Source organism: Octopus sinensis, linkage group LG30, assembly GCF_006345805.1.
Source record: "Octopus sinensis linkage group LG30, ASM634580v1, whole genome shotgun sequence".
NCBI lineage: Eukaryota > Metazoa > Mollusca > Cephalopoda > Octopoda > Octopodidae > Octopus > Octopus sinensis.
Window position 1 is genome coordinate 12262277 of NC_043026.1, and position 12500 is coordinate 12274776.

At 38.3% G+C, this 12500-nt stretch overlaps 1 protein-coding gene across 1 annotated transcript in view; it reads left to right on the forward strand.

Annotated features, from left to right (window-relative positions):
• LOC115226530 overlaps positions 1 to 12500 on the forward strand; it is a 31629-nt gene that overhangs the window by 16780 nt on the left and 2349 nt on the right. The window contains exons 7-10 of the mRNA XM_036515442.1: positions 259 to 369; positions 2064 to 2171; positions 4719 to 4850; positions 9453 to 9517. Coding sequence (XP_036371335.1) covers positions 259 to 369; positions 2064 to 2171; positions 4719 to 4850; positions 9453 to 9478 — 377 coding nt within the window. The 3' untranslated portion in view covers positions 9479 to 9517. The remainder of the gene's footprint in view (positions 1 to 258; positions 370 to 2063; positions 2172 to 4718; positions 4851 to 9452; positions 9518 to 12500) is intronic.

Genomic DNA, 12500 nt, shown 5'->3' on the forward strand with positions numbered 1-12500 from the left:
AAATCCACTCACAAGGCTTTGGTCGGCCCAGGGCTATGGTAGAAGACACTTGCCCAAGATGCCACGCAGTGGGACTGAACCCAGAACCATGTGGTTGGTAAACAAGCTACTTACCACACAGCCACTCCTGATAGACGGAATGCCACTAAGCAGTTTGCCCAGAGTGCTAACGACTCTACCAGTTCATCACCTTCCCATGAGATTTTACTCCATTATGATATTTAACATATTATAGCCCTCTTTCATGATCTTTTCTAGGTGATTCTACCCCATGGATTTGTTCTATCACTTTTGTTCTTGTGTGTGTGGCTGTTCTATTCGTTATGATAACCATAGCTGCTATCATTTGGTGCATAAAGATTAGAAATGGTATATCAATTTTATTCTTTTATTTAAAAAATTTGTTTAAAAATTTATTAAAAAAATTTGTTCTAAAAATTATTTTAAAAATTTGCTTAAAAAATTTATTTTAAAAATTTGTTTAAAAAATTTGTTTAAAAAATTTGTTTAAAAAATTTATTTAAAAAATTTGTTTAAAAAATTTGTTTAAAAAATTTGTTTAAAAAATTTTTTTAAAAATTTGTTTAAAAAATTATTTTAAAAATTTGTTTAAAAAATTTGTTTAAAAAATTTGTTTAAAAAATTTGTTTAAAAAATGTTTAAAAAATTTATTTTAAAAATTTGTTTAAAAAATTTGTTTAAAAAATTTGTTTAAAAAATTTGTTTAAAAAATTTCTTTTAAAAATTTATTTAAAAAATTTCTTTAAAAAATATTTTAAAAAAATTTCTTTAAAAAATTTCTTTAAAACATTTATTTAAAAAATTTATTTAAAAAATTTATTTAAAAAATTAAAAAAAAAATTTATTAAAAATGTTTAAAAAAATTTATTTAAAAAATTTGTTTAAAGAATCTACTTAAAAAATTTGTTTAAAAAAATTATTTAAAAAATTTGTTTAAAAAATCTATTAAAAAAATTTGTTTAAAAAATCTATTTAAAAAATTTGTTTACAAGCTTCTAACCCGAAACGATGCAATGTTTGAGTCGACCTTAGTAGAATTTGAACTCAGAATGTAAACACGAGCGAAATGCCACTAAGCATTTTGACTGCTCTGCTAAAAATTCTCCCTGCCCACCGTCATATGAAATCCAAGCATTGATTTCAAACTTTGACACAAGGCCAACAACCAGGGCAGGGAGTAAGTCGAATACATCGAACCCATTACTCAAGACCCCAGAGTTTGAACTTAGGACGTAAAAACAGACGAAATGCCGCTATTTTGCTTGGTGTGCTGACGATTCTACAAACACATCGCCTTCCCATGCGATAACACCGCATTATGATATTCAGCATACTCTTTTACTTGTTTCAGTCATTTGACTGCGGCCATGCTGGAGCACCGCCTTTAGTCGAGCAAATCGACCCCGGAACTTATTCTTTTGTAAGCCCAGCACTTATTCTATCGGTCTCTTTTGCCGAACCGCTAAGTGACGGGGGACGTAAACACACCAGCATCGGTTGTCAAGCAATGGTAGGGGGACAAACACAGACACCCAAACATACACACACACATACATATATATATATATGCATACATATATATATATATGTATGTATATATATATATATATATATATACAAATATACACACACACACACACACACACACATATATATATATATATATATATATACACACATATATATATACAAGTCTTGTGAGTGGATTGGTAGATGGAAACTGAAAAGAAGCCTGTCATATATATGTATATATATATGTATGTATATATATATATATATATATATATATATATATATATATATATATATATATATATACGTATATACGTATATACGACAGGCTTCTTTCAGTTTCCATCTACCAAATCCACTCACAAGGCATTGGTCGGCCAGAGGCTATAGCAGAAGACACTTGCCCCCAAGATGCCACGCAGTGGGACTGAACCCGGAACCATGTGGTTGGTTAGCAAGCTACTTACCACACAGCTACTCCTGCGCCTATCATAGCATATTATAATACTTTTTTTTATGATCTTTTCCAGGTGAAGATTCTGCGCTAAGGAGTTGCATTCCTGCCATTGGCCTTCTGAGTGTGTCTATTCTTATATTCATCGTGATGATTGTTGTTGTTATTATTAAGTGCCTAACAGGTGAAAATGGTGTTTTGATTTTATTCTTATTTAAAGACTTTGCTTTAGACACTTGATGTTCCATTACTACTTACTTTGGCTATGTACAGATGGTTTAAGTGTAAATTGGTTTTGTATTTTTGGCATAAGGCCAGAAAGTTCAGGGGAGTGGCCAACTTAGTTAAGTTAAGTTAAGTTAATATTTTGGCTCAAAAAGCAAAAAGCAAGGTCATGTAGGGGGACATGGAGTTATGTACAGGGAGGGTGTTCATGCAAAGAGTTCAAGCCATTTCTGGTCAAGGGAGACTTTGAACCGAGCGGTCGTCGTCATCTTCACTATCTCGTTCAGCAGCTTATTCCACGGATCTGCAACCCGGACGGAGAAAGCCCCTCTCCTTCGATTGAGATGAAATCGTCGCAGATAGAGCTTTTCGGAGTGACCCTGCAGCCGACGCTGTTGAGCAGGAGTGAAGAACAGCTCTTTCGAGAGGTTACACTTTCCGCATATGATGTTGAGAGCAAGAATGAGATCACCATGGCGTCGTCGTTTTTCTAGAGAATAAAGGTCGAGCGTCTTCAGCCTTTCTTCATAAGACAAATGCTTGAGACCAAGAACCATGCAGGTAGCCAGCTTCTGGACTCTTTCGAGATGATGTATGTATTTGAGGAGATAAGGAGAAGAGGCTTGAATCTCATACTCCAATATGGGTCTCACTAGCATGACATAGAGTGGTAGGAATATGGCTGCTGCGAGCATTCCGAATGATCGTTGAATCAAAAATAGAACTCCGCGTGCTTTGTTGGCAGCATGGACGCACTGGGCCGAAGGCGAAAAGGAAGAATACACCAAGATACCCAGGTCCTTTACCTGGTCGGTCCTCTCCAGCAGCAGATGACCCGGCTCGAAATCAAGTTGATTACATGAACCCCAGTACTCAACTGGTACTTAATTTTTATCGAATCCAAATGGATGAAATGTAAAGTTTACCTCGGTAGAATTTGAACTCAGAGAATAAAAACAAACAGAATGCCACAACAAATTTTGTCTGGTGTGCCAGCTCACCATCTATGAAATCTAAAAATTGGCTTCAAACTTTGGCAAAGGCCAGTAATATTGACCCCCATTACTCGAGTGTTATTTATTTTGTAAATCCCCAAATTTGAAATCAGAATGTAACGAAGGACAAAATGCTGCTATTTTAATTGGCATGCTAATGATTCTACAAACACATCGCCTTACCATTTCATAATACTCCATTATGATATTTAGTGTATAATAATAATAATAATAATAATAATAATATTAATAATGAAATTATTGTATACAGTGCTCAGGTGCACCACAACTTGTCAGAAAGTGCGTATAAAGAATATGCAGTAATGTACAAATGTCTGGGAAGCGAACAATGTATGAGTCAGGTACATGCTTGCGTGTGTATGGAGGGGAGGAGATCAGGTGTAGTGTTGGCGGATCTCAGGAAGCATGGGAGTTTTGAAGGATGCAGTGCTCTGACAACTAACAACTGATGCCGGCAGTTTGTTCCATGCTTCAGCAACTCTTAGCGTGAAAAAATGTTTCCGAAAGTCATGGGAGCTGTGCTGTTTTCTGACTTTGTAAATATGTCCACGGGTGTTAGACAGGTGGAGTTTGAAAAGGTGCTCAGAGTTATTGTTTGTAAGATGGTTGATAATTTTATGGGGTTCTGCCAAGTCAGCTGCCAGACGTCGGAGTTTCAATGTGTCCATGCCCAGGGAAGTAAGGCGTTGTGCTGTTTTCTGACTTAGTAAATATGTCCACGGGTGTTAGACGGGTGGAGTTTGAAAAGGTGCTCAGAGTTATTGTTAATAAGATTGTTAATAATTTCATGGGTGTCTGCATATGCAGTAATGTACAAATGTCTGGGAAGGGAACAATGTATGAGTCAGATACATGCTTGCGTGTGTATGGAGGGGAGAAAATCAGGTGTAGTGTTGGCGGATCTCAGGAAGCATGGAAGTTTTGAAGGATGCAACGCTCCGATAACTAACAACCGATGCCAACAGTTTGTTCCATGCTTCAGCAACTCTCAGCATGAAAAATGTTTCCTAAAGTCATGGGAGCTGTGCTGCTTTCTGACTTTGTAAATATGTCCACGGGTGTTAGACGGGTGGAGTTTGAAAAGGTGCTCAGAGTTATTGTTAATAAGATTGTTAATAATTTCATGGGTGTCTGCATATGCAGTAATGTACAAATGTCTGGGAAGGGAACAATGTATGAGTCAGATACATGCTTGCGTGTGTATGGAGGGGAGAAAATTAGGTGTAGTGTTGGCGAATCTCAGGAAGCATGGAAGTTTTGAAGGATGCAGTGCTCCGACAACTAACAACTGATGCCGGCAGTTTGTTCCATGCTTCAGCAACTCTCAGCGTGAAAAAATGTTTCTGAAAGTCAATGGGAGCTGTGCTGTTTTCTGACTTTGTAAATATGTCCACGGGTGTTAGACGGGTGGAGTTTGAAAAGGTGCTCAGAGTTATTGTTTGTAAGATGGTTGATGATTGATAAAAGCACACTTTTATGATCTTTTCCAGGTAAAGAATCTCTCTACAGGAGTCGTATCCCTGCTATTGTTCTTTTGGTTTCCCTGTTTCTTTCACTGATCATGGCTGGTTACTGTCTGTTCAAGAAGATAAGATATTTGAAGCTTCAGAAAGATGGAAATGGTATTTTGATTTTATTTCTATTTTTTATTTTATTTTATCTAGTTTCAGCTCACGAGCTGTGACCATGCTGGGGCACCGCCATTTGGTGTTGCTACATGATTTTACTTCACGAATGCGTTTTAGCCATTGCCATTTGGTGCATAAGAGAGTTTGATGCAGCTGCCCTCATCTGCACCTCCTGCCGTGAAGTTGGTTCATCTGTTATACCTGACAAGAAGAGATCCAGTTTTATTTTAAAGACATCTGCATTCACCCCATGCAGGTCTCTCAGGTTCTTCGGGAGGATATTGAAGAGCTGTGGGCCTCGGAAGCCCAGGCTATCACAGTATCTTGTCCTACATCTTGATGGCAAACTTGGAGTCCTTGGCACTTTGCAGTGGCGCCCAGTTCTAGCATTTGTGTAACTCTCGATGCCAAAGTTTGGGACAAGTCCTTCTAGGATCTTCCAGATGTATATTATGCCATATCTTTCTCGCCTATGCTCTAAGGAATATTATTTTATTTTAAAAATTTGTTTTAGAAGCTTGATGTCCCATTGCTACATACTTTGGGTATATAGTGCTGGCACTTATTTTATTGACCCCCAAAAGGATGAAAGGCAAAATGGACCTTAGTTAGTGCAATATGATTCCAGAATGTTAGGATGGATGAAATAATCATTTTTACTAAAAGCACAAGGCCAATGCTAAGTATTTTGCCTGGCATGCTAACAATTTTGTCAGCTTGCTTTGTTGTCATAATATTGGTTTTAAACTTTAGCTCAGGGCCAGAAATTTAGGAGAAGGGGTCAAGTCGATTACATCATCCCCAGTGTTCAGCTCCCTTTTACTTGTTTCAGTCATTTGACTGCGGCCATGCTGGAGCACCGCCTTTAGTTGAGCAAATCGACCCTGAGACTTATTCTTTTGTAAGCCCAGTACTTATTCTATCGGTCTCTTTTGCCGAACCGCTAAGTGACGGGGACGTAAACACACCAGCATCGGTTGTCAAGCAATGCGAGGGGGACAAACACACATGCATATATCATCATCATCATCATCATCATTTAGCGTCCGTTCTCCATGCTAGCATGGGTTGGACGGTTCAACTGGGGTCTGTGAAGCTGGAAGGCTTCATCAGGCCCAGTCAGATCTAGCAGTGTTTCTACGGCTGGATGCCCTTCCTAACGCCAACCACTCCGTGAGTGTAGTGGGTGCTTTTTATGTGCCACCCGCACAGGTGCCAGACGGAGCTGGCAAACGGCCACGAACGGATGGTGCTTTTACGTGTCACCGGCACGGGGGCCAGGCGAGGCTGGCAACGGACACGAACGGATGGTGCTTTTACGTGCCACCAACACGGGGGCCATATATACATAAATTTAAACAACGAGGGAGATAAATTAATATTAATTTAAAACCAGTAGTCCATCATACAAAAAATCTGAGAAATCAGAGAAAATTCTAATATATGTGTATATTGGCAGGGCAAGACTGCTAGGTAGTCGGCCGTATGCTAGAAATAGATCATCAACAATCAAACTACAAAGAAAGTTCTCTAGAGGAAAAATTCAGCGAACACCAGAACCAAATTTGACAGGCAGGACAGATGAAAATTTATATAAAAAACAGAATTAATTGCATACATTCTTTGTAGTTTGATCGTTGATGATCTATTTCTAGCACACGGCTGACTACCTAGCAGTTTGCCCTGTCAATATACATATATATACATATATACGACAGGCTTCTTTCATTTTCCGTCTACCAAATCCACTCACAAGGCATTGGTCGGCCCGGGGCTATAGCAGAAGACACTTGCCCAAGATGCCACGTAGTGGGACTGAACCCGGAACCATGTGGTTGGTTAGCAAGCTACTTACCACACAGCCACTCCAGCTGATAGTTTTTTTTCTATCAACCCCGAAAGGATGAAAGATAAAGTCGACCTTGGTGGAATTTGAACTCATAATGTAAAGGTGAATGAAATGCTGTAAAGCATTTTGCCCTGATGAAATAATGATTCTTCCAACTTTATATAATAATAATAATAATAAATGCCCTGACGCAGTACCAGGCAGTGGCTCTCATGGCTTCTGAGCTTAACTGATTGGAAGTGTTATCATGTACATTGTTCTGTCTTGGTATAAAAGATGGGCTACAGCAAATATTCTGCTCAATACCACAGATTTGCTTGTCAGTTGTTTGACCTTAACCAGTTGAGCATGTCCCTTGGTGGCTGACGATATGTGCATCTCTGATCACGAGCAGAAGTAGTGGGGAAGCATCATAGCCATGTGTTGTGAGGGATTCTTTGGGGTTTGAATAATTCACCTCTGGAAACATGGGTGGTTCTTTCAACATCCTTAAGCAACCCTTATTCAGGGACCGTTTGAGCGGGATGGGCTACTCAACCTGAAGAAAATTCTAACTGGGCCCCACCTACAAGGTCATGTGCTGTTTATCTTGATATGAGATCACCATGTCGCGCACATATGGTTGTGATGCATGTGCCTGGTGTACCTTTATCAGACAGGTAGTCATGATGGGTATATTGGGCTTCGTATATTTTACCCCAGTGTCACTTTGATGGCATGCACTGCTCCCTCACTCAATAATAATAATAATAATAACTAAAACAATACTTGTTGTCATAGGTGCCCTGGGAATGATAGCAGATTAAAACAATACCTGTTGTCATAGGTGCCCTGGGAATGATAGCAGATTAAAACAATACCTGTTGTCATAGGTGCCTTGGGAATGATAGCAGATTAAAACAATACCTGTTGTCATAGGTGCCTTGGGAATGATAGCAGATTAAAACAATACCTGTTGTCATAGGTGCCTTGGGAATGATAGCAGATTAAAACAATACCTGTTGTCATAGGTGCCTTGGGAATGATAGCAGATTAAAACAATACCTGTTGTCATAGGTGCCCTGGGAATGATAGCAGATTAAAACAATACCTGTTGTCATAGGTGCCTTGGGAATGATAGCAGATTAAAACAATACCTGTTGTCATAGGTGCCTTGGGAATGATAGCAGATAAAACAATACCTGTTGTCATAGGTGCCTTGGGAATGATAGCAGATTAAAACAATACCTGTTGTCATAGGTGCCTTGGGAATGATAGCAGATTAAAACAATACCTGTTGTCATAGGTGCCTTGGGAATGATAGCAGATTAAAACAATACCTGTTGTCATAGGTGCCTTGGGAATGATAGCAGATTAAAACAATACCTGTTGTCATAGGTGCCTTGGGAATGATAGCAGATTAAAACAATACCTGTTGTCATAGGTGCCTTGGGAATGATAGCAGATTAAAACAATACCTGTTGTCATAGGGCCTTGGGAATGATAGCAGATTAAAACAATACTGTTGTCATAGGTGCCTTGGGAATGATAGCAGATTAAAACAATACCTGTTGTCATAGGTGCCTTGGGAATGATAGCAGATTAAAACAATACCTGTTGTCATAGGTGCCCTGGGAATGATAGCAAAAGGGGCTGATCACTACCTAACTCAGATACCAGGAAACCCCAAAGTGGCAGAAATTCAAAAGATAGTGCTCATGGGAACTGCTCATATCCTACGCAAAATACTTTCTACGTAATCTCAAGTTTTAAAACAAACATACTTTTTGTTTTTTTTTTGTTTTTTTTTGACATTCACTAGTACAACACTAAATACAAAACCAAATGTATGGCACACTAGGCATAACAACATCACGGACTTCCAACCTGTTGTCTCTTGAGGTCTCTGGGTGAGACTTGGAGACAACTTGTGCAAATGTAAAGCAAAAGTCAAACATAGAATAATAATAATAATAATAATAATAATAATAATAATGATAATAATAATAATAATAATAATAACAATAACAATAATAATAATAATAATAATAATAACAATAACAATAATAATAATAATAATAATAATATATGTAATCCCAAGGTTTAAAACAAACTTTTTTTTATTTTAGTTTTTTTTATTTTTAATTTTTTTTAATTAAAAATTTTTTTTTTATGTATTAGACATTCACTAGTACAACACCAAAAAAACCCCCCAAATATATGGCACAGAACTTCCAACCTGTTGTCTCTTGAGGTCTCTGGGTGAGACTTGGAGCCAACTTGTACAGACATAAAGCAAAAGTCAAACATAGAATATTAATAATAATAATGATGATAATGATAATAATAATAATAATAATAATAATGATGATAATGATAATAATAATAATAATAATAATAATAATAATAATAATAATAATAATAATAATAATAATAATAATAAATTCCCTGATGCAGTACCAGGAAGTGGCTCTCATGGCTCCTGATCTTAACTGATTGAGAGTGTTATCATGTACATTGTTTTGTCTTGGTATAAAGGATGGGCTACGGCTTTCTGTCATGATCAATGCAACGATCACACGCTACACACCTTCCTTCCAAGCACTGCTGTAGTCAGTGGAAGTGAGCTAGGACGTTAAAACTTAGCTTCGTTACTCAGGCAACAGTCCAAATACTTATTGATCAGACCTCGTATATATATTGATTAAATGTTTTATTTGTCACAATTTTGTTAAATGTCTGTACCCGTGACTTATTTATTATCACAGAGAAGGAGATCTTGATATGGAACTGAACTCATTCTGAAAGGAAAGGAAGATTAAAATCATATGAGGTAATACAAAGTGCATCTATTTTGAAACGGCTGTAAGGCAATTATTCTTGAGGCTGACACATCTTACACGTTTTCATTCTCTCTCTCTTTTTAGCTAATGTCATCTATCATTACTCTTTACTCTCTTTTACTTGTTTCAGTCATTTGACTGTGGCCATGCTGGAGCACCGCCTTTAATCGAGCAACTCGACCCCGGGACTTATTCTTTTGTAAGCCCAGTACTTATTCTATCGGTCTCTTTTGCCGAACCGCTAAGTTACGGGGGGACGTAAACACACCAGCATCGGTTGTCAAGCAATGCTAGGGGAACAAACACAGACACACAAACACACACACATGCATATATATATACATATATATGACGGGCTTCTTTCAGTTTCCGTCTACCAAATCCACTCACAAGACTTTGGTCGGCCCGAGGCTATAGTAGAAGACACTTGCCCAAGGTGTCACGCAGTGGCACTGAACCTGGAACCATGTGGTTGGTAAACAAGCTACTTACCACACAGCCACTCCTGTGCCCCTGTGCCCATATATATATATATATATATATATATATATATATATATATATATATATATATATATTATATATATATATCATCATCGTCATTTAACGTCTGTTCTCCATGCTAGCATGGGTTGGACGGTTCGACCGGGGTTCTGGGAAGCCAGAAGGCTGCACCAGGCTCCAGTCTAATTTGGCAATGTTTCTACAGCTGGATGCCCTTCCTAACGCCTATATATATATATATATATATATATTATATATACACATATATACGACAGGCTTCTTTCAGTTTCCGTCTACCAAATCCACTCACAAGGCATTGGTCGGCCCGAGACTATAGTAGAAGACACTTGCCCAAGGTGCCGCGCAGTGGGACTGAACCCGGAACCATGTGGTTGGTAAACAAACTACTTACCACACAGCCACTCCTGCGCCTATTGTCCATTGTCCATATTTTATAAACAAATGTTTAAATGTTTTGATTGAGCAGACGATAATTAATTGCATTAAAGCTCATACGTTAAGCGATTATATTTTAAAAACTAAAAATACGTAAACAAACTACACCTGTTCCTTCTCGAGCCATGCCAGGCTCAGAAGTGTCGGTTTCCTAGTTTCAGTGGCGTAGAAATTCCCCACCTGGATGAGAAGCCAGTCCATCGCAGCGTTACTCATTTTTGCCAGCTGAGTGAACTGGAGCAACGTGAAATGAAGTGTTTTGCTCAAGAACACAACGCGTCGCCCGGTCCAGGAATCGAAATCACAATCTTACGATCATGATGCTGGCACCCTAACCACTAAGCCACGCACTTCCACTAAAAAGCCTAGTCAGGTTCACGGGCCCGGTTTCCCGGTTTCTATGGCGTATGTGTTCCCCAGCTGGACGGGACGCCAGTCCATCGCAGGGTAACTCATTTTTGCCAGCTGAGTGGACTGGAGCAACGTGAAAACGAAGTGTTTTGCTCAAGAACACAACACATTGCCCGGTCCAGGAATCGAAACCACAATCTTACGATCATGATGCTGACACCCTAACCACTAAGCCACGCACTTCCACTAAAAAGCCTAGTCAGGTTCACGGGCCCGGTTTCCCGGTTTCTATGGTGTATGTGTTCCCCAGCTGGACGGGACGCCAGTCCATCGCAGCGTTACTCATTTTTGCCAGCTGAGTGGACTGGAGCAACATGAAATGAAGTGTTTTGCTCAAGAACACAACGCGTCGCCCGGTCCAGGAATTGAAACCACAACCTTACGATCATGAGTTTGAAACCCTAACCACTAAGCCATGCGCCTCCACTGCACACTGTTCGCTGTCCAACCAGCGACATAGACTGAAATATTTTCCAATACATTTCTTTCATTTCACTTCAGTTCAGCGGACTATCTATTTGTATATGTATAATTATATTTCTGGAATTACGGAGATGTACTTGCATAGCAAGTGACCTGATCTGAGATCATGTGCTGGAACGAAAACAATTGCAGCATGGAAGGTGTTTATAAGCCATTTAAGAAACACACAAAAACTGTTAGATTCACTTCAACATTTAAATTTAATTTGCCAAAATATTTTCGTCGCTTTGAGACCGCGATCTGTTCACTGACAAAACTTCATGCTGCATTAAATTTAAATGTTGAAGAGAATCTAACGGTTTTTGTGTGTTTCTTAAATGGCTTATAAACACCTTCCACGCTGCAGCACGAAGTTTTGTCAATGAACAGGTCGTGGTCTCAAAGCGACGGAAACATTTTGACAAATTAAACTTAAATGTTGAAGAGAATCTAACGGTTTTTGTGTGTTTCTTAAATGGCTTACAAACGCCTTCCACGCTGCAATTGTTTTCGTTTCAGCACACAATCTCAGATCAAGTCACTTGCTAGGCAAGTACATCTCCGTAATCTTTAAAAGTTGATAAATATTGATGATGTATTTGGTGATCCTTTGATGCCAATGTCTTCAGATAATCTGAAATAGGAACAAAAGTATAAGATATGGAAGATACTATTTTACTAGATTATTTTTATACAGATAAACTATATAGACAATTGCAGCGTGGAAGGTGTTTGTAAGCCATTTAAGAAACACACAAAAGCCGTTCGATTCACTTCAACATTTAAGTTTAATTTGTCAAAATATTTTCGTCGCTTTGAGACCGCGACCTGTTCACTGACAAAAATCCATGCTGAATAAGGTTTATATATATATAGACAATTGCAGCGTGGAAGGTGTTTATAAGCCATTTAAGAAACACACAAAAGCCGTTCGATTCACTTCAACATTTAAGTTTAATTTGTCAAAATATTTTCGTCGCTTTGAGACCGCGACCTGTTCACTGACAAAAATCCATGCTGAATAAGGTTTATATATATATAGACAATTGCAGCGTGGAAGGTGTTTATAAGCCATTTAAGAAACACACAAAAGCCGTTCGATTCACTTCAACATTTAAGTTTAATTTGTCAAAATATTTTC